The 23,036-nt window shown below is 49.2% G+C and overlaps 1 protein-coding gene across 1 annotated transcript in view; it reads left to right on the forward strand.

The window, feature by feature from the left end:
- Positions 1-23,036, forward strand: part of ACOXL (acyl-CoA oxidase like) — a 335,773-nt gene that overhangs the window by 36,908 nt on the left and 275,829 nt on the right. Inside the window, exons 4-9 of the mRNA XM_061156338.1 lie at positions 1,823-1,909; positions 2,496-2,594; positions 8,258-8,372; positions 8,804-8,890; positions 10,498-10,570; positions 16,014-16,146. Of these exons, the coding sequence (XP_061012321.1) occupies positions 1,823-1,909; positions 2,496-2,594; positions 8,258-8,372; positions 8,804-8,890; positions 10,498-10,570; positions 16,014-16,146 (594 nt within the window). The remainder of the gene's footprint in view (positions 1-1,822; positions 1,910-2,495; positions 2,595-8,257; positions 8,373-8,803; positions 8,891-10,497; positions 10,571-16,013; positions 16,147-23,036) is intronic.

The following is a 23,036-nucleotide window of genomic DNA, read 5'->3' on the forward strand; positions in this document are numbered from 1 at the left end:
TTGGCCAGTCCTGGGTCCCAGGCTCATCTGAAAGCTGGACTGGAGGTTGACATTAGCCATGAGCCGCTTGGGCTGATTCTGGGGGAGAGGGCTCCCGGGAGGAAAGCTGGGCCTGTGCTCCCATGAGTGGAGGCGGCACTGAGCGGCAAGCGCAGCAGATGTCTGAAGACCGGAGCCCTTCTGTCTTTGCAGTCAGCCCCCTGCTCCCTTCAGACGGCTCTGCTCAAGCCACCCTTCCTTTTCTTCTTTCTCCTCCTCTTGACCACAGTGCTTGGCAGGTGCCTCTCACTGAACCTTGCAGCAACCTATGAAGGGCTGTTAGGTGTCAGGCAGCTTGGCCTTGAACCCCAGCCCTGCATGCTTCCTCAGGTGCAGCCATGGACAGGCCACGTCCTCCTCCTGAACCTCACTGTCCTCATCTGCCAAGTGAGGAAGTGGACGTGAAGGTGTCAGTCGCTCAGTCATGTCTGACTCTTTGCAACCCCATGGACTGTAGCCCGCCAGGCTCCTCTGTCCATGGAATTCTCCAGGCAAGAATGCTGGAGTAGGTAGCCATTCCCTTCTCCATGGGATCTTCCCGACTCAGGGATCGAACCTGGGTCTCCTGCATTGCAGGAAGAGTCTTACCTGTCCGAGCCACCAGGGAAGCCTGGTGAGGGGAATGGGAATTGTGTGACAGGCAGTGAGTGTGTGGAGCTCAGACCCTGGAAGGCGGGAGGGCACATAAGTGGGGGCTCACTGCCCACTGCGTCTGTCGGATGGGGAAACTCAGTCATTGTGTCGTTGTCCAAGTGGGGGCTCACTGCCCACTGCATCTGTCGGATGGGGAAACCCAGTCATTGTGTCGTTGTCCAAGTGGGGGCTCACTGCCCACTGCGTCTGTCGGATGGGAAAACTCAGTCATTGTGTCGTTGTCCAAGTGGGGGCTCACTGCCCACTGCGTCTGTCGGATGGGGAAACCCAGTCATTGTGTCATTGTCCAAGTGGGGGCTCACTGCCCACTGCGTCTGTCGGATGGGGAAACCCAGTCATTGTGTCGTTGTCCAAGTGGGGGCTCATTGCCCACTGTGTCTGTCGGATGGGGAAACTCAGTCATTGTGTCGTTGTCCAAGGTCCCACAGCTGGTGGGGAGCTGAGCTGGGGTCTGAGCCCAGTGCCTGCTCATGCTGCAGCCTTGCCTCTTCCATCCACCTTCCTGTTTGCAGACTGTCTCTCATGGTAGGACTCTCCAAGCTGCGGTCAGCACCTGGGATCAGTGAACAAAGGCTGCTGCATACCTTCGACCTACCAGGCACCAAACTAAACCCTGAGTAGATAAGGCAAGGGCTTCCCTGGTGGTCCAGATGGTAAAGAATCTGCCTGCAGTGAGGGAGACCCGGGATATACTCCCTGGGCGGGGAAGATCCCCTGGAGCAGGGCATGGCATCCCCCTTCAGTATTCTTGCCTGGAGAACCCCAGGGACAGAGGACAGAATCCATGGCCCCCACAGTCTGTAGGATTGCCAAGAGCTGGACATGACTGAGTGACTGACACTTTCACGTTTTTCAGACAAGGCAGAGTGATGGGGTGAACTGGGTCGCCCTGAGGATGGAGGACGGATGCTCTATGCTGTTGGGGTGACCTCTGCACAAAGGGGAACCGAGAGCCGTGCCTGCCCAGAGGGACTGGGGCTGGACAGGCCGGAAGGGGAAGGGCATGTGGGGCAAAGGTAAAGCTTGATGGGCTGATCAGTGTTCCTTGAATGGCTTTTGCCCAGTGGGTTCAGTCGTCATTAAGTTTTTGACTGTTTCTAACAATGGTCTGTACTCTGCTTGTTTCCAGTGTGGAATAATTTACTGGCTGTTTGGTGGGGCCGTCAGAAATCTTGGAGGCCCGGCACACGTAACTCAATGGCTTCAGCCTCTCCAGGTATGGCGTGGACCACCTTAGATAGTTTCAATGAAAGTGAAAGTCGCTCAGTTGTGTCTTACTCTTTCCGACCCATGGACTGTACAGTCCATGGAATTCTCCAGACCAGAATACTGGGGTGGGTAGCAAAAATTCACAGTAGTTAGGAGTGTGTGTGTGTTTGCAGAAAAAGAAAATAAAATATGCAATTAGTGTCAGCCAGAGCTTTGTTTGAAATGAGAATCCTAAGTCTCCTTTTTTTTTAGATTGCACAAGTCTGTCATATTGTTATCACCTTAGCTGTCACCAGACTGAATTTTTATATCTCCAACTCCAACTCACTACTCCCTCTCTCGCCGATGTTCTTAATGATGTGTTGTTCAGTTGTTCAGTCGCTCAGTCCTGTCTGACTCTTTGTGACCCCATGGACTGCAGCACACCAGCCTTCCCTGTCCTTCACCATCTCACGGAGTTTGCTCAGACTCATGTCCCTTGAGTCAGTGATGCCATCCAACCATCCCATCCTCTGAGATAATGATCTGAGAGGTCAGCAGTTAGAGCAGCCATTTGACTAGATGATTCCCTTCTAACACCCGGTCAACTCTAGGAGCAGAAATACACGGGGATGTTTGCAATGACCGAGAGGGGACATGGAAGCAACGTCAGAGGGATCCAGACCGAAGCCACCTTTGACTTCTCTGCACAGGTGAGGATTCTTCCTGTGGTTCCGCAGTTCTGTGGGCAGAAGACTTGAACCCAGCAGGCTCTCCTTCCTCTTCGTCCCGAGACCATGTTCACCCACACTGTGTGCACTGTCTAGCCAGAGGTGCCCGAATTCAGAAGTGTCTGAGTTTTAGTGGCACTGGATGTGTGCTCAGCCTCCCCGAGTCTACTGCCAACACTTGCACGGCACCTACCTTGGGAGGACACTGCTGAGACATTTGAGGTGCACTTATTAACTTCATGCTCTGGGGCGACTTGGTGAGAACAGGACCTCCACCATCTTGTGGTCCTTCCTAGCAGTAGCAGGGGCATGGGTGTGAGAGAGCTCTCTGTTGGCGCATCACCCCATGGGGTGGGAGGGCACTGTGTGTGCTGGACCTCCTTCCGGGAGCCGAGGCCTCGGTGCTGGCCTTGATACCAACCAGGGTTCTTGACCTTCCCCAGTCAGTAGAAATTGATCAGAGGCCAGACAAGAAATTCAGGCGAGGCTTTACTGGGGCCCCTGCTGCAGCAGGGGGAGCTGAGAACAAGTAGCAGGTCCTCTTGCTTGCTCGCTCCCTGAGTGGGGGGTGAGCTGACTCCTTATATGCGGTGAGTATAGGGGTGTGTCAAGGGGTCAGGCCAGAGGGATGGCTTAGATGGTTTGCCTACCCCTGACGTGGTGTTGTGTGCAGGGCGTATGCTCAGTATCCTGTTTTTGCTCCCGACATCCTGCTTTTTCTCCAGGCTCTTCAAAATTGGTAGTTGGTTTTTTTGGTCTCTTTGTATGTTTTCTCTATAATTTTGCCCCAATTGAGCCTGCACACAGTTATTTTTAGTGCAATATTGTATCTTTATATATTGTGTTGCTTGAGGAGAGGTGTAGCCAGGTGCAAGCATTGCAGCAAAGGGTCCCAGGTCTGTCTCAGCATGATGCAATATCTGTAACTGTGATCTGGACAAAAATCCACGAGGCAACCAAAGTAAAATTTCACAAAACAATCTGACTTTATCACCCGCGTGGTTGTTGTTTAGCTGCTCAGTCGTGTCCGACTCTTTTGCGGCCCCATGGACTGTCCTGTCAGGCTCCTCTGTCCATGGGATTTTCCAGGCAAGGATACTGGAATGGGCTGCCATTTCCTTCTCCAGGGGATCTTTCTGACCCAGGGATCAAACCTGTGTCTCCTGCTTGGAAGGTGGATTCTTTACCTCTAAGCCACCAGGGAAGCCCTATTGTATGGGTTGAACTCCAAAATGTTGGTAAGACCCTCTAAATCGATAGCTCTCAATGAATGGGTTGCAGCAAAAATCCTGTTCTGTAAATCCTGCCCCCCATCTTTTTAGCTCCTACGTCCTGTCCTCAAATAAAGAAAGCAATGACCTACTTATTTTATTCTCCTTTCTAGTTTCTTGTTTGATATTGGGTATTCCTAAAAACCACAAAGGGATAAATACATTTTGCAGTTTTTTTCTAGAAATGTGTGTGTGAATGAGTGTGCAAACTTGTGTGGCCATAAGCTATGAATGTGGCCATGTGCTTGTGGGTGTGGCCTTGTGCTTGTGGGTATGGCCATTTGCCTGTGTATGTGGTGACTCAGCCTTTTCTTCATTTTGGCTGTTGTCCTTGGGAATCTGGAGTGCTGTTCCTAGGTCTTCTGACCCAAGAATGCTAGCTGGAGGCGGTCAGCATTTAGAATGACAGATGCAGGTGAGGGTCGTGTGAGAGGATACCCTGCCTTGTCTCCTGCCCTGATGCAAGTTCTCTGCAGTAGCCAGTGATGTCTGAGGTCACAATAAGGACCAGAATAAGGACTGTCGCCTATTGAATGCTCGCTCTGTGCCAGGCTCTGCCTCAAACTCTGTATAGTATACTACCACATTCATCTGCTTCCCAGGTGGGGCTAGTGGTAAAGAACTTGCCTGCCAATGCAGGAGATATAAGAAACGCGGGTTTGATCCCTGGGTGGGGAAGATCCCCTGGAGGAGGGCATGGCAACCCACTCCAGTATTCTTGCCTGGAAAATCCCATGGACAGGACTATATCTCTGACAGGACTATGATCCATAGGGTCGAAAAGAGTTATATGACTAAAGCGATTTAGCACGCGTGCACATTCTCTTATAGCAACAATCCCATAAATGTGACAATTAAGCTACTGTGTGTGCGCTAGGCCCCAGGCCAAGCACTCTGCGGTGCACCATTGTGTTACATATTCTATAATCTTACAGGAACATATTTTTGTCCTTATTTTTCAGGCGGAGAAACTATGGCTATGAAGTTAGCAAGTGAATCTCGGGTTCAAGGGGATTGCCCTTCAGAGCTTAGCTTTCCTGCCAGAGATGGCACATTGACCAAACATCATGGGGTTCTGCCTGCCCCATTTTTTTTTCTCCCGAAACAGTAGTCTTGAGGTCACCTTGCTGTCATTTAAGGGAAAAAACCCACCCACAATTCTTTTTTGTCTTCTTCTTATAATTATAATAATTATTATTATTTTGCACAAAACTGATTTCCCTGTGTCGGGCCTGTTTTCCCCAAACAGCGTAAATGATTCAGCTGCCTGGTGTGCTTCAGTGGCGGCCGCTGTCTGCAGGGGAGTTGCAAAGTTGAAATCGTAATGATGAGAAGACTGGTGAACTTGCTGCCTCCCGGGGGAGTGAGGGAGGGAATAAGCCTATCATAGACTCAGGCCACTGAGGCCTGGCTTAGCCGAGAATGGCTTTCCCCTTCATTGGTTTCTGTGTTTTCCCCTTCGTTTCCCTTTTCAAACGTTAGAGCATATCAAATGAGCTCTGTCTCCCTCTGGAGCAGTTTTAATCTCTTCAGTTTTTTTGTTATTCGTTCCTGTGGGTTGGTTGTTTTATTTTTATTTTTGGATGGTGGGTTGAGTAGCAGCATGGAGGGTTTTTAGGTAAGAGAGGGTTTTATTTTTGCACTTTATGCAAAAACACAAAAATAAATGAGGCTTTAAGAGCTCTCTGGCCAAAGCCATCTCTATGAGTGTTTACAGGATTGACTGTTTCGTCAGCCTTCAGCAACTAATTATAATAGGAACCAACACACGTGGTGTGCATTATTTAGACCAGCTTTAAACACCAGCGTTTTGGCTGAGGCAGACTTTCCAAATCAAGTGTTTTTGCCAGAAGTGACAAAACTCCTTTCCCAGAGAGGATCAAATGTTGATGGGGACGGGTGGCCTCCTGTCTCCTCCCCATACCTCCAGACCTTTTCTGAAGGTGAGCCTTTCTCTGCTCCTTCCCTTCCCACCCTTGGGGTGCTGTTTAATACATCCCCTCATCACGTGTTGTTTGTTGTCGTTTGTTACTGCACCCACCAGCCTCACAATAGCTCCTTTCTTTAGGAAGGAAAGAAAGGCTGGCCTTTCTTGGAAGGTGGATTCTTTACCTTAAAAGATATATTTTATCCCTTTCCTGGCTGGCCTGATAAAACAAGGGCAGCAGCCTCCAGAGACTTTAAAAACAATCAGCTCATCCATTTATGTTTCTGAAAAGCCCTTGCCTATTTTAAAAGTTTCCCTGTGTGCACATGTGTCAGAGAATGTTTTCTTGGGCTCCAAGACTGTATTTCTTGGCCAGAGGGAAAGTACAGTCCATATACTTGAAAATCTGAAATCCGAGATGATCTTTACATGATCAATAGCTTGTTGGTTTGGTTCAGCCACATCTTTGATATTGTCAGCTTCGATTAAATTTGCGGTTCTGTTTTTTTGCCCTCACGCCCTGCCCTGGCCTCCTCTTTCCTTCCCCGTTTCCCCCACCCCCTGGATTCTTCGACCTGTTCCAGGTACCCAGTATCCAGGGTTGGCAGTTATGGTCTGTCTCTCCTTAACAAGAGGCTGAAGGATATCCCACGTAGCAAGCAGCATGATAGAGGACCAAGAAGGGAAGAGAGGTGTTTCCATGGTGATCCTGTTCTGGTTCCTGGAGGGGAAGAAAAAGGAGGCAGAGTTTTGAGCAGAGACTGAAAACAAAAAGCTAATTATTTCCCCCCTGCTTTTTCCTGACCAATGTTAACTTCAGACTGTTTGGAGCTAGAATCCTTGGTCATCTTTTGGAGACAAGCTAGATGATGTGTTCTAAGATTCATTCCCTTATAAGATGGAGAATTGTTGACACATGCTTTTTGGTTTAAGGGCTTATTCACATGAGCTTTTGAGGGAACCTTTTATTATCATATTCATTGATGAAGAAAATGGAGAGAGATTTTGAAACAGTCACCCCGAGGCTTAAATGAGATATTTCTTTTTATAAAAATCAAAATTGTCTTGTTGTTGTTACCATCTTTCTAAATTCCATATATATGTGTTAGTATGCTGTAATGTTCTTTATCTTCCTGGCTTACTTCACTCTGTATAATGGGCTCCAGTTTCATCCATCTCATTAGAACTGGTTCAAATGAATTCTTTATGCAAAACAGAAAAAGAGACACAGAAGTACAGAACAGACTTTTGAACTCTGTGGGAGAAGGTGAGGGTGGGATATTTCAAAAGAACAGCATGTATATTATCTATGGTGAAACAGATCACCAGCCCAGGTGGGATGCATGAGACAAGTGCTCGGGCCTGGTGCACTGGGAAGACCCAGAGGAATCGGGTGGAGAGGGAGGTGGGAGGGGGGATCGGGATGGGGAATACGTGTAAATCTATGGCGGATTCATGTCAATGTATGACAAAACCCACTGAATAAATAAATAAAGAAAGAAAAAAAAAATCAAAATTGTCTGGGATGAGATTCTAAGCAGTGGTGGGACTCGGTCACAGTTGCTTATTAGTCTTGTTTGTGTGCAGGTGTACACCTTTAAGGGCTTCCCAGGTGGCGAGAGTGGTAAAGAAGCCCCCTGCCAGTGCAGGAGACATGAGGGGCGTGGGCTCAGTGCCTGGGTTGGGAGGATCCTCTGGCAGAGGGCATGGGAGCCCACTCCAGTATTCTTGCCTGCAGAGTCCCATGGACAGAGGAGCCTGGCGGGCTGAGTCTGTAGGCTTGCAAAGAGGTGGACATAATGGAAGTGACTTAGCACACATGCGCCTACACGTGTAACCTTGGGTGAGTTAGTTGCTGTTCAAACAGTGGACTCATACCTTAGATGCAGGGATGTCTGAGGCCCGGGAATCAGTGGAGGACCCGAGGAACCATGCCCTTGGTCCAGGAGGGACAATGTCCAGTAGAGAAAATGAAATACACAGGCGTGGACCCGTCGAACTGGGCCCCAGATCGTTGGGTACTCTATGGTTTCTTGTGAAACTTGCAGGTGGAATGTTTGGGAGTGAGGGCTGTGGTGAGACCTGAGTGCACATCACCAGGGCTTTTAGGGGTGTGGGCGCTAGATTATTTAAAAGTCAAAACCTCAGTGTGGAGTAGCCTAGAGAGAAAGAAGCTCACTGAAGAAGGATTCATACATTTAAGCCACAGACTCAGACAAATGCTATACGTGCCAGTCCAGCCTTACAAAGAAGAGCGGCCAGCAAGAAGGGAAGGAACCTGAGGGTGAACTAAACGACTTTGGGTCATCTGCGCCTTTCCTGTGAGGTCGCCTAAGTGGGCGGAGCTATGCAACGTGAATCTGTTTCACGGCGTTCATTGCGCTGAGTCCAGGGCTGGAAAGGAACCATAAGGAGGAAAACTCTGTTGCTCTGGTGTTTCTTTGCAGGAATTTGTCATTAACACACCGTGTAAAGATGCTGAGAAGATGTACATCGGAAATGCGATGTACGGGAATTATGCAGCAGTCTTTGCCCAGCTCATCATAAATGGAAGATCTCAAGGTTTGTCACCAGCACAGAAACCCAGGCTGTCTCTCTTATTAGTACTGTTCTCCCATGAGTGCTTTACACAGAATCCTTCCCCTCCCAACGGCTGTTTTTAGTAAAAAATTCACATTGGAACTTTCCCCTGTCAGTCCAGCGGTGAACACTCGTGCTTCCACTGCAGATCGGGGTGCTAAGGTCTCACATGCACCGTGGCACAGCTACGTGAAAAATTGAATTATTTGTCTTTTAAAAAATTCAGCACTTGGTCCCCTAAATATACATGATGAAGCAATTTATCATTGCCCTCAACATCATACACTATTACTGGCAGTTCCCAGTCACAGAACGGAATGAATTTTAGAATCAACATAATTGCACACTGGAAATTAGGAACGCCTTGCTCGTGTCTTTAGAGACTTCAGTCAGAGTCTTGTCACCGTCCTTAGGGCCCCACTGCTTCATCGTTCCTGTCCGAGATGAACACGGACGCTTGCACCCAGGAGTGACAGTGGTTGATATGATGCATAAAGAAGGTGAGTTCGCAGGCGGCCCTGCTCCCGCCCTGCTGTGCCCTTCCTGCCCTCTCCCCGCCCGGCCCACAGCTGTTAGTGTCCAGTCTGTAAGTCATGTCCGCCTCTTTGTGGCCCCGTGACCTGTAGCACACCAGGCTTCCCTGTCCTTCACCATCTCCCGGAGTTTACTCACACCCATGTCCATTGAATTGGTGATGCCATCCAACCATCTCATCCTCTGTGTCCCCCTTCTCTCCCTGCCTTCAAGCCTTCCCAGCACAGCATCTTTTCCAAAGAATCAGTACTTTGCATTAGCTTGTCAAAATACTGGAGCTTCAGCTTCAGCATCAGTCCTTCCAATGAATATTCAGGATTGATTTCCTTTAGGATGGACTGGTTTGATCTCCTTGCTGTCCAAGAGACTCTCAAGAATCTTCTCAAGCACTGCAGTTCAAAAGCATCAGTTCTTCAGTGTTTAACCTTCTTTCTGGTCCAACTTTCACATCTGTTCATGACCACTGGAAAAACCATGGCTTTGATTCTATGGAGCTTTGTTGGCAAAGTGATGTCTCTACTTTTTAATATACTGTCTACATTTATCATAGCCTTTCTTCCAAGGAGTAGGCATCTCTTAATTTCATGGCTGCATCATTGTCCACAGTGGTTTTGGAGCCCCAGAAAATAAAATCTGTCACTGTTTCCACTTTTCCCCACCTGAGTCTAACCTAACTCACCAAAGCAGTGAAGGCAGAAGAGACTGGTTTTGAAGGGGCCACTCTACCCACCCGCTGCTGACCCTCTGGCCATTTTCCAGTGTCTTTTAGGCCTTTGCTATTGCAAATTCACCCTGTGTTCTGAGGAGGAAGCATTGGGAAGGAAGGGAAATTGAGTTCGGGGTCACTGGCGGGGCTGAATGAGCTTTCCTGCTTGTACATGTTCAGTCAGATGTTCTGTCAGCTGCCTAGAATTCTCCCCTCCCCAGCCTCAGCAACTGCTCAGGCAGATGGCTGTGTCCCCGCCAGACCTGCCCCAGCTGGGCCCGAGGAGGCCCAGCCCCTCTATCCTCGTTAGTGAGGAGGCGGCTGGAGAGACAGGCACCACGCTTCGTGGGAACTAGCAACTGGCATCCCCGCCCCAGATAAGAAGCAGCCACGATTCTGCAAGTGAAAGGAAGGGCTTTGCGTTTCAGTGATGTCCAACCTGGAAAGTGGCAGGGGTGGCATATCTATTTTAAAAAATTTCTTGGTGTATATTTTTTAGAAATGTGTTTATATATTTGGCTGCATCAGGTCTTGGTTACAGCATGTGGGATCTTTTAGCTGTAGCGTATAAACTCGATTTGAGCAAACCCAGGAGATAGCGGAGGACAGGGAAGCCTGGCTTGCTGCAGTCGATGGGGTCGCAAAGAGTTGGACATGACTTCATGACTGAGCAGCAACAGCAACATGCAAACCCTTGGTTGTGGCATGCCGGATCTAGTTCTCTGACAAAGGGCCAAACCCGAGCCTCCTGCATTGGGAGCGCAGACTCTTAGCCACTGGACCACCAGGGAAGCCCCATGGGACAGTGTTTCTGATGCTCATAAGCTTGTCCCACCTGCAGCTTCATTTCCCGTCTGTTCTCTCTAGGTCTACATGGTGTGGATAACGGGATTCTGAGATTTGACAATGTTCGGATACCGAGGGAGAACCTGCTGGATAAGTGAGTAGCTGCCTCCTTAACTCAGACTTGCTGCAGCTATGAGCTCTTTGCCTCCCAGGCCTGGTTCCTAGGTCTCATGGGCTTTACGTCCAGACTTGTCTTCTTAAGGTAGATAAACAAATAAAAGAAAACTTAAAATTACCCCCAATACTGTTACTTTTGTTGTTGTTGTTCAGTCACTAAGTTGTGTCCAACTCTTTGCAGCCCCATGGACTACAGGACGCCAGGTTTCCCTGTCCTTCACTATCTCTGGAAATTTGCGCAAACTCATGTACATTGAGTCAATGATGCCATCCAACCATTTCATCTGTCATCCCCTTCTCCTCCTGCCCTCAATCTTTCCCAGCATCAGGGTCTTTTCCAGTGAGTCAGCTCTTCGCATCAGGTGGCCAAAATATTGGAGCTTCAGCTTCAGTATCAGTCCTTCCAATGAATATTCAGAGTTGATTTCCTTTAGGATTGACTGGTTTGATCATCTAGCCGCAATGTTTATTACACTTTTATGTTTAACATTTTAGACTTTTCTCTATGAGTAGATACTAAAGAGAGAGGTGTTTGATTTTTACTGAATGAGATCCACTTAGAAATTCTATTTTTTATAATTTGTAGTTTCTATTTAACAAAATATGTCCAAAGTTTCTATGCAACAATAAATACACATAGAAAATGTTAGTTGCTCAGTTGTGTCTGAATGTTTGAGACTGTAGCCTGTCAGACTCCTCTGTCCATGGAATTCTCCAGGCAAGGATACTGGAGTGGGTTGCCATTTCCTTCTTCAGGGGATCTTCCCGACCCAGGGATTGAATCCGGATCTCCTGCATTGTGGACAGATTCTTTACTGTCTGAGCCACCTGTATTTCAGGGAAGCCCGAAATACACATAGGCATTATCATTTTTAAAATTGCCACCATAAGCTGTTAAATAAATTATCTGTAAGTTATATAATCAGTCCCTTATTGTTGGGTGTTTAGGTTATTTCCCTTAAATTTATTATTATTTTTTTTGGCTATCACAAAACAGTGTTATTGCCTCTCTGTGGACGGCAGGAGATAAGGTGCCCTCTCTCAGCTTTGGGGGCTGTTATAACCGGTATCAGGTGAATAGTGTCATAGGTGGCTGTTGTTTAGTTGCTGAGTTGTATCCAGCTCTTTTGCGACCTCATGGACTGTAGCCTGTCAGGCTCCTCTGTCCATGGGATTTTCCACACAAGAATACTGGAGTGGGTTGCCATTTCCGTCTCCAGGGCATCTTCTTGACCCAGGGATTGAACTCACATCTCCTGCTTGGCAGGCAGATTTTCACTGCTGAGCCAGCAGGGAAGCCCAGTGCCACAAGTGTTTAGTGTCATTTCCCAGCATCCCTCAGTGAGGTCAAGGTGCATCCCAGTGAGGTGAGTGGTGTTTAGTGTCATTTCCCAGCATCCCTCAGTGAGGTCAAGGTGCATCCCAGTGAGGTGAGTGGTGTTTAGTGTCATTTCCCAGCATCCCTCAGTGAGGTCAAGGTGCATCCCAGTGAGGTGAGTGGTGTTTAGTGTCATTTCCCAGCATCCCTCAGTGAGGTCAAGGTGCATCCCAGTGAGGTGAGTGGTGTTTAGTGTCATTTCCCAGCATCCCTCAGTGAGGTCAAGGTGCATCCCAGTGAGGTGAGTGGTGTTTAGTGTCATTTCCCAGCATCCCTCAGTGAGGTCAAGGTGCATCCCAGTGAGGTGAGTGGTGTTTAGTGTCATTTCCCAGCATCCCTCAGTGAGGTCAAGGTGCATCCCAGTGAGGTGAGTGGTGTTTAGTGTCATTTCCCAGCATCCCTCAGTGAGGTCAAGGTGCATCCCAGTGAGGTGAGTGGTGTTTAGTGTCATTTCCCAGCATCCCTCAGTGAGGTCAAGGTGCATCCCAGTGAGGTGAGTGGTGTTTAGTGTCATTTCCCAGCATCCCTCAGTGAGGTCAAGGTGCATCCCAGTGAGGTGAGTGGTGTTTAGTGTCATTTCCCAGCATCCCTCAGTGAGGTCAAGGTGCATTCCAGTGAGGTGAAGGCACTTCTACAGGTGCATTCCAGGTGTGGAGCCCAGGGGTTCACAGTGCTTAACGCCGGCTAAGAAACACCAATTACTTTCACTTTTCTCAGCATCTTTTCATATGTCCAATAGAAATCCTAAACTACAGTGATATTTATATCTGTGAAAAGGTAAGCCATCAGTCTTGCTCCCTGCTTTCCTATAGATTTTCCTTGAACATTTTACTCTTTTCTATTGCCTTCAAGTTCTTGTCAGCAAATATATGTCATAGATATCAAAAGTTTAAGTAAAATAATAGGGGAAACAAAATGAACCAAATTCTGTTTATTAACTTTTTTCCCCTTCTGAATTGGTAGGAAATAAAATGGAAACAGGGGCTTCCCTTGTATCTCAGACAGTAAAGAATTTGCCTGCAACACAGTTGACCTGATTCAATCCCTGGGTGAAGAATATACCCTGGAGGAGGAAATGGCAACTCACTCCAGTATTCTTGCCTGGAGAATCCCATGGACAGAGGAACCTGGCAGGATGCAGTCCATGGGATTACAAAGAGTTGGACGTGACTGAGTGACTAAGCGCACAAGCACAAAATGTAAACAACAAAAGCATTTTGTGGGTATCCTAGTAGGGGATGAAGGCCCAGGCCCCCTCAGAAACAACCAGTGCCCATGCCAGCAGATCTGCGGACCGCCAGCCTTCCCTCACATTTCCTGTCACTCACCAGCATCACTCCACTCTCAGAGATGGGGAAGAGCTAAGAGAAGCTGTAGATGTGGAGTGCCCTATCTCTTACTCACCCAAATGGGATCTTAGTGGACTGGACAGTCCTCTGTCAGAACCTCAACCAACTGGTTTAGCATTTATCCAATGCACTAGAGATTAGAAAGTCAGATTCAACCAGAGAGAAAAATGATAGGGGGCTCCAAGGTCTGTAGGAGGTATGAGAGTGTATAGAATATTCTTTGATAAGATTTGATTGAAAACTATTCCATTGGTATAGCCCCCCGAATACTACCAAACAGCAGAGGCAACATACTTGGGGGTGTTGGTTTATCACTTGATCAAAGTGGGATTATAAATATATGTACAGATTCAGTGAAATCCTTATCAAAATTTCAGCTGCCTTTTTTTAAAGGAATTGAGCAGCTGGTCCTAAAATTCAGATGGAAATGCAAGACACTCAGAGTAGCTGAAATAATCTTGATAATGAAAAACAAAGTAGGAGGACTCACATTCCTGATTTGAAAAATTACTACAAACCTACCATTATTAGGTCACTGTGGTATTGGCATAAAGCTAGATGTATGGAGAATGGAATAGAATAGAGGATCTAGAGATAAATTCTAGTATTTATGGCCAGTTGATATTCAGCAAGGGTGATAAGATAATTTAATGGGGAAAGAAATCTCTTCTCAACAAATGGTGCCACAACAACTGGATATCCATATGCAAATACATGAACTTGGACCTTTACCGCATATGATGTACAGAAATTAACAGAAGATGGATCACAGCTCTAAATGTAAGAGCTAAAACTGTAAAACTGATAAGAGAAAACATAGGTGTAAATCTTTGTGACCTTGTTTAGGCAATGATTTATGAGATATGACAGCAAAAGCGCAAAGAACCAAAGCAAAAATAGATAAATTGGACTTCATCCAAATTTGAAAAACTTGTGCAGCAAAGGACCCTATGAAGAAAGTGAAAAGACAATCCACAGAATGGGAGAAAATATTTGTGAATCACATATAAGAACCTAATATCCAGACTATAAAAGGAACTACATTAAAGCTCAACAGTAAAAAGACAAATGACCCAACTGAAAAATGGGCAAAAATAGGAATAGACATTTATCCAAAGAAGATATAGAAGATGGCTGATAAGTACATGTAAAGATGTTCAACATCAATGTCAGTAAGGAAATGCCAATTGAAAAACCATAATGAAGTACCATTTTGCACTCACTTTATGGCTATAATAAAGGAGACAGATGATAACAAGTGTTGACAACGATTTAGAGAACTTTGAGCCCTCATCTTTTGCTGGTGGGGATGTAAACTGGTGGTGTCAATTTGGAAAAGAGCTTTTCAGCTCTTAATGTTTAAAGTCGGACTTCCCTGGTGGTCCAGTGGTAAAGAATCCGCCTGCCAATTCAGGGGACACAGGTTCGATCCTTGGTCCGGTAAGATCCCACATGCCACGGGGCAGCGAAGCCCATGTGCCACACTGCTGAGCCCTTGCTCTCGACCCTGTTCTCTGCAACAGGAGAAGCCACTGCAGTGAGAAGCCTGTGTACCGCAGCCAGAGGAGCCCTGCCCGTCTCAGCTAGAGGGAGCCTGTGTGTAGCAGCCTACATGAAGACCCAGTGCGGCCAAAAATAAATGAGAAAGTAAAATCTTAAAAGTTTAATGTCTTCATAGCACTTATCAATTCTACTCCTTGGTCTGTATGAAAACATTGTCCACGAGAGAACTGAAAATATAACCACAGAAAAACTTGTATACAGATGTTCACAACAATTGTTCAAAGCAGCCCAAAGAGTGGCAACAAGACAAATATCCATCCGCTGACGGGTGCATAAGCAACCTAAGGTATCCCCATACAGTGGAATGTTACTTGGCCATGAAAGGAATGAAGTACTGATACAGGTGCCTGAACTTGGGCAAACTCCGGGAGGTGGTGAGGGAGAGAGAGGCCTGGAGTGCTGCAGTCCCTGGGGTCACAAAGAGTCAGACACAGATCTGTTGCTCAGTTTGTGAACTGATACAGCAACTGATACATGAGAAAATGTGTGCAAACCTTGAAAAGAGTGTGTCAGGTGAAAGAGGCCAGACACAAAGACCGCACGTTGTGTGACACTGCTTACGTGAAAGGTCCAGAGTTAGACAAATCCAGAGAGTTAGAAAATAGGTGGATAGCTGCCAGGCCCTAACGCGTAGGGAATCTGGGATGTGAGTGCTAATGGTACGGGGTTTCTTTTGGGGTGATGGAGTGTTTAGGAACTGGATAGTAGTCATGGTTGTACAACTTTGGGACTATACTAAAGACCATTGAACAGTTTAAAAGGATGAATTTTATGGTATATTGGTTTATATTTCAACAACAAAAATGTGGGTTGACTGCCAGGCTCAGGGTTGGGTTAATGATGGTGGTCCTCATGCCTCTCTTTGTCCGGGGCCACCGCTGAGTCGCAGAATGGTGGTGGCAGGATATTAGCTCTTACTTTCCATGACTTAAGCCTTTCTCAGCATCTCCTGGGGAGGCACTTGTCCTGCCCCCGACTCTGCTGTCTTGGGAGGGAGGTTCCAGGATGGGGAACCCTGTGTGCCTTCCCTGCGTGTGCTTGTGGGAGCCACCTGCCTTCATTTCCAGACGTGATATGCTCCTCCTACACTCACTCCACCTCTCTTCTCCACCTCCTCCGCCCCACCACAGGTTTGGTTCCGTGGCTCCGGATGGGCAGTACCTCTCCCCCATTAAGGACGAGAGTGCACGATTCAACGCCATGTTGGCGGCGCTGACCCCTTCCAGACTGGCTGTGACTTTCCAAGCTATGGGCTCCATGAAGGTAACTGACTAATTTCCCTCAATGTTTATTCTTCGCGTGTTCCAGAGGTGGGTAACCACGTCAGGAGCTGAGCTTCTTGAGCCACAGTGGGTGCAAGCTGGCTCGGGTTGCTGGTTAGATGCTAGTGAGTGCCAGTTAGCGCTACACAGGGAACTTTCTGCAGCCTTCTTACCATCTCTCTGCATCCACATGTGTGCTGCGGATTACAGTGGGTGGAGCCTGGGCCTTACAGCAGCAGGGCCACTAAAGGTGGGCCCCTGGAGAACAGGTCCTTCAGAAGGAGCACATCTTCTGGAAAAGCAGCTAAGAGCTGACTAGTGGATAAAAGCCTGCATGTCTTGGCTGAATTCATCAGGGAGTGTTGATGCTCTCACGTCTGTTTGGCATGTGACTGTCACCATCACAGGCAGGAGTCCATGAGGTCAGACCTCCAGGAGCCAATTCTCCCTCCCCTTTCCCCACCCCTGCTATATTTTGACTTGGAAAAAGCAGCCAGGAGAGAAGAGCTCTGCAAGCTGCCTCCCCTTCCAAGTGCAGCACTGCCTGCTCTCTGCTTCCTTCCCATTCTTGGCATCTCTCAGGCTCCACTGAGCAGGGGGAAGCTGGAGGGAGAACTGAGAGACCAGTGAGTATCCATGTGTGGCTGGTACCCGGCTTCTCCACTGAGAAGGGATGCGTTCCGCTCACCTGGCCCCAGGCCTGGCGTCAGGAATGGCAGGAAAAGCCTCCCTTCCCCGCTCCTGCCGGTCCGTGCGGCTCACAAGCCCGCCTGGCCACGCTCGGCCCCCCGAGGTGCTCTTCCCCCCGGGGGTGCGGCTGCCCCTGCTTGTGGTGCTGCTTCTGTGCTTAGTCTCGCCGGCTCTTTAAAGTGGGCGAGGTGCGTGCTCAGTTCTGAAGACCCAGGGCTGGAGTGGCCCGGCGGGTCTCAGCCGAACCAGCTGAGTTGGTGAGGCTCCAGGAGACCCTCAGGATGTGGGCCCAGGAGTGCCTCCAAGGCGCTGGTCCAGCAGCAAAGTGCAGAGGGACATATTGGGCTGGCCAAGAAGTTCATTCTGTACGATGTTACAGAAAAACCTGAAAGACCCTTTGGCCAACCCGGTACTTCTCCTGGTGGTCAAGTGGTAAAGACTCAATCTGCCGGCGCAGAAGACATGAATTGGATCCCTGGTCCGAGAAGATCCCACGTGCCTCGAGGCAGCTAAGCCCAGCGCTGCAGCGATCGAGCCTAGAGTGCGGGAGCCACAGCTGCCGACGGCCCTGCGCCCCGGAGCCGGTGCCCGCAGCAAGAGAAGCCGCTGCAGGAGAGGCTCCCGCACCACAACTGGAGAGGAGCCGCCAGCCACTGCAGCTGGAGAAGGCCTGCACTCAGCGACAAAGAGCCAGTGCTGTCAGATATAAATAGATAAATACTCCTCCCGCATCTGGGATAGACACCGTTTCAGTCGTTTCTCAGACTCCAGAAGGCAAAAGCTGAGAAAGCAGACGCGCCTAGAACTGCACCGTAGAGAAGATGGGGCAGAAATCTGCTCAGGGTTCCCCGGTGCTCTGACGGCCGGTGTGTCTGCACGCGAGCCCCTCCGGGACTCTGCACAGTGGCCTCTGTGCCCCTCGGAGGGGTGTGCCGGTCAATATCGAAGCCACACACTGGCTCGTGGCTGTAAAGGTGTGAAGCCCCGTGCTGGAGTGTGTGATGCCGTGGGAAGGATGTCTGTACTGCCAGGGGCCGGTCAGCTCACCCAGGCCAGTGGTGGACTCGCAGGGTGGCTGGCACAGGGTGGTGGAGATGGGGAACTGGAGGGGTGCTTTTGGGAGAGAATCGACTTAAACAAATTTTTTTAAAATTAATTTTGATGTATCTATTATGTTTTGGCTGCACCGGGTCTTTGTTGATGGATATAGGCTTTCTCTAGTTGCGGTGTATGGGATTTTCACTGCAGTGGCTTCTCTTGTTTCTGAGCATCAGCTCTAGGCAAGCAGGCTTCAGTAGTTGCCTGAGTAGGCTCCTTGCCTCTAGAGCGCTGGCTGGGAAGATCCCACATGCCACGGAGTTGTGGGGCACGGGCTCAGTTGCTCGGTGGCATGTGGAATCTTCCCAGATCAGGGGTCAAACTTGAGTCTCTTGCAATGGCAGGTGGATTCTTAACCATGAGCCACCAGGGAAGTCCTGGTAGCCTTCTTTAAAGCTCGCTTTCTTCATCTGTAAAGTGGGCCTTCTGGTCACAGTGCAGCCTGAGTGAGGATGTGCGTGCAGGGATGTGACCCAGCGGTGATGAGCCGGCGCCTGCTCTGCGCGGGAGGCCGGTTCTCCAGGTGGGCGGGGGCCCATTGCAGAGCTGGATGGGCTCAGGCCCGAGGGGCCCAGATGCTGCTGGCGTCTTGCCCCTGATGGCCCCGGGCCGTTGTGGTCTCATCGCGAGCCTCTTGGATGAGAATGACCCCACCTCTCTTGGCAGCTCCTCCTCTCTCACGGCTCACCCATGGGACAGATGCTATCTCAGGGGAAACCCCAGACGGCCCTGCTTGCCCGGCACTCGCTGATGAGCAGAGAATGGGTCCCTTTCTCTGATGCATGTTCCGCCTGTGTCAGAAAACTGTGCCCGCAGCTCCCTGTTTGCTCAAGGCCAGGCATGCCTGCTTTAAAACTCTGCCCAGATGTCTCCCAGCGGCCCCCCCCCCCCCCCCCCCCCGCCATGGTTGTCTCTCACTTTCGTTGCATTTCTCAGCTCTTTCAGATTTTCTCTTAAAGTCTTGCTGTAATAGCCATGCTGTCCTTTGTGCCCCCAGATGCCATGTCCGATTAAATTATTAGCAGGGACGGGAGGAAAAGGAAGCTAAGACATTGGGCAGGGAGGGATTGGGGAGAGCACATTTTTGAATTCTGCAGCTGAAGAATTCAATTCAAGAGGGGCACGCTGGGAGCCTTTTCTGAAGGAGGAAGGAATCTAGGGAGATTCACTGTGAGTTGGGAGGCAGAAGGAGGAGTGAGAAACACACATGAGATTCAGCTCAGAGTTTTGGGTTGATTTTGCAGGGAAGTAATATTTTAGCATTTTAGGATGAGATGGTTGGATGGCATCCCTGATGCAATGGGCATGAACTTGGGCAAACTCTGGGAGAGGGACAGGGAAGCCTGTTGTGCTGCAGTCTATGGGGTCGTGAAGAGTCAGACTCGGCAACAACAACAATATTTTAGCATAAGACAAGCAGGTCCCCACTTTCAAAAGAGTCTCCCCCGTCCTTTAAGTAGGTGTTACTCTGCAGCTGGGGCCCACCCTCAGGGTTCCTGGTGCAGCAGCTCCAGGATGGGGCCAGAGAATCTGCATTTCCACCAAGGCCCCGGGTGATGCTGCGGTTACTGGTCCAGAACCAGACTTGGAGAATGGCTGCCCAGAACAGACGGGTTTGGGACTTCTTTGGTGGTCCAGTGGCTAGGTCTCCGGCACTCCCAGTGCAGGCGGCTGGGTTTGATCTCTGGTTGGGGAACTAGATCCCACATGACTAAGAGTTCGCATGCTGCAGTGAAGATCAAAGATCCCATGTGCCACAGCTAGGACCTGGCACGCCAAATAAATAAAAAGCAATGCCCTCCAAACCCCTCGCTTACTATAAGCCATGCCCATGATACATGCTTCACAGGTATTAACTCATTTCTCCTCAGAAGACTCTGAGAGGACTCCATCCATCTCCTCACTTTACATACAGGGAAACTGAGGAGGTAAAGAATCTATCTGAGGTGGGCATCCACTCTGCTGCCTTTGATTTTGGTGGTTCTTGTTCAAGGAGTTGTTGTTGTTTAGTCTGCTAGTCACGTCCAACTCTTTGCAACCCCATGGACTATAGCCTGCCAGGCTCTTCTGTCCGTGGGATTTCCCAGGCAAGAACACTGGAGTGGGCTGTCATTTCCTTCTCCGGGGATCTTACTGATCCCAGGATTGAACCTGAGTCTCCTGCGTGGTCTCCTTCTGGTCTTTATCACGGGGCCACCAGGGAAGCCTTTCAAGAGTCCCTCTCCTCTGCTGATGGGAGTTTGGGACCTTGCGTCCTTGAATGACTTTTCCAAGACCTTCTGATGGTTCATGGGGGAATTAGAACAGCAAAGAGGAGGAGGTTGGGGGCAGCTGAGTGTCCTTCTGAGATGGAGGTGGCTGTTGAACCATGGGGGTGAGGTGGTGCCGTCACTTAGGTGAGCACGCAGAGCAGGCTTTGTGTTCCTGCTGCTCCCTGGTCTGGTCGTGGGGTGTTCGCTTCCCCCTGGCTCTGATGTATGTGCTCAGTCATGTCCAGCTCTTTGTGACCCCATGGACGGTAGCCCGCCAGGCTCCTCTATCCATGGGGATACTCCAGGCAAGAATACCGGAGTGAGTTGCCATGCCCTCCTCCAGGGGAATCTTCCCAACCCAGGGATTGAAGCCAGGTCTCCAACAGTGCAGGCAGATTCTTTACCGTCTGAGCCACCAGGTAAGCCCAAGAATACTGGAGTGGGTAGCCTATCCCTTCTCCAGGTTATCTTGCCAACCCCAGAATTGAACTGGGGTCTCCTGCATTGCAGGTGGATTCTTTAGCAGCTGAGCTGCCAGGGAAGCCATCCCCAGAAATATCCCCGACATCGGGTCCTCTTCCCCAGTGTCTGGTTCCTGCATCCAGCCCTGCAGCGCCTTGCTGTGTGCGGCAGTCACGGCCAGGGCTGGGGAGCTGGTTTCAGAGTGTAACTGACACCCCATCGGCTCTGTTGGCCTCGAGCCAGACGTTGTGACTACCTTCCCTGTGGTGAGGCTTGCTCAGTCCTCTTACATTCATAATTTTAATTTCTGTGGCTGCCATTCAGATGGTAAAGAATCTGCTTGCAATGCAGGAGACCTGGGTTCAGTCCCTGGGTCAGGAAAATCCTCTGGAGGAGGGCATGGCTGGAGTATTGCCATGGACAGAGGAGCCTGATGGGCTATAGTCCATGGGGTTGCAGAGAGTCAGACACGACTGAGTGACTAACACTTACAATTACCACTATGAAGCTATCAGATTTTTGTCTGTTTAATTCCACCACCTGGACAGCCCAGATGAGTGAAAGGTTGGGAGGTAAAAAGTGGATGGGTGGGAGGATGGAGGAATGGATGAATGGACGGGTGGGTGGGTGGATAAATGAAGAACAGACAGATGAATGGACAGGTGAATGTACGAGTGTGTTGGTGGACAGGTATATGTTTGAGTACACACATGGGTGGAAGGAAGGAAGGGAGACAGGGAGAAAGAAGGAAGAAAGGTGATGCTAGTGGTAAAGAATCCACCTGCCAATGCAGGAGACACGAGACGAGAGTTTAGTCCCTGGGTCGGGAAGATACCCTAGAGGAGGGCATGGCAGCCCACTCCAGTATTCTTACCTGGAGAATCCCCATGGACAGAGGAGCCTGGTGGGCTACAGTCCATGGGGTTGTAAAGAGTCGGACACGACTGAAGTGACTTAGCTCGCACGAACGTCTGCTCATCCATCCATCTGCCAACTCACCCATTCTACTACAGAGACTCTGAACACAGTGATGATCAGTTCCTCTACGATTTAGTAGTTAATGGGAGCTGTGGAATATTCTCGAGAAAAGCAGCCACTCACTGAATGGACATCACATATTAGAGAAACCTCCCCAGGCAGGGGTGTGTCGGGAGAGGCCAGAAGCATACAGCCTACTGCAGAGCCAGCTCTCTTCCAGCGTAGGCTCGAATAAAGGGCATCTCTGTAGGGCCCTGTGAGTCTAAGAGCTTCAGGGTGGGGATTGAAATGACTATATTTGGAAGGAGGTGGAAGCACTGTAATAATGAGCATGGTGAGACCTCTGCCCCCTCAAACAGTGTGGCATAAAGAGGGTAGAATAGAGAGGAGGAAATGGGTTCCCTGGAGTAATGTCTTGAAGATATGTGCTACCCACAAATGTGTGTTCTGTTGGAACTGGTGAGCTGAAGTTGCTGGATGTTTATTCTCTTGGTGCTTAAACAAATATTATTTATTTATTTGGCTGCTCTGGGTCTTAGTTGCAGCTCGTGGAATCTAGCTCCCTGCATGCATGCTCAGTTGTGACCCCACAGACTGTAGCCCGCCACGCCCCCTGTCCATGGGATTCTCTAGGCAAGCATGCTGGAGTGAGTTGCCATTTCCTTCTCCAGGGGATCTTCCCAACCCAGGGATCGAACCCAAATCTCCTGCATTGCAGAGGAGTTCTTTACTGCTGAGCCACTTGGGAAGCCCCTCTAGCTCACTGACCAGGGATCAAACCCGGGCCCCCTTCACTGGGAGTGTGGAGTCCTAGCCCCTGGGCCACCAGGGAAGTCCCGACCCTGTTCTAGCATGGCCAGTCGTCTCTTCACACAGACAGTGGTACTGGAGAGATGGAGACAGGGGTTCCTCCATGTCAGTATGTCTGTCTTTTTAGATGGATTGTGTGTGTCCCGAGGGAACAGGGTTGTAAGCTCATCTTGTTCTACACAGGTTGGAGTTATTCTTTCTTTAGCATCCTCACACCACTCACATACACACACGGCGTGGGGAGCAGAGTAGCAGAACTTACTCAAATGCTGGGGAAATCCCATGGGATGAGGGCTTTGGCCTGAATGATCAGTAGAGGGATTATCTGTAAAATACAGTTTCCAGGATTTTCTGATGGAGATGCTTCTTGAGACTGACCACCAGAGGGCGACAAATACCAATAATGATTTGCAGGTGTCTCCCCCTTTACATTTTGTTTACTTTTCTATTTAAGAATTAGCTGGGATTTTTTTTGTTCTCATTAGTTTAGCTTCCTATCGGTTATGAGTGTTGCTTTTTACAAAGTGGTCAATATAAGGAGAATTGGAATTCATCAGCCTACTAATCGTTGGGCCCAAGATCAAGACTATAAATAGGATGT

The sequence above is a fragment of the Dama dama genome, chromosome 11 (genome assembly GCF_033118175.1).
Source record: "Dama dama isolate Ldn47 chromosome 11, ASM3311817v1, whole genome shotgun sequence".
Lineage (NCBI taxonomy): Eukaryota > Metazoa > Chordata > Mammalia > Artiodactyla > Cervidae > Dama > Dama dama.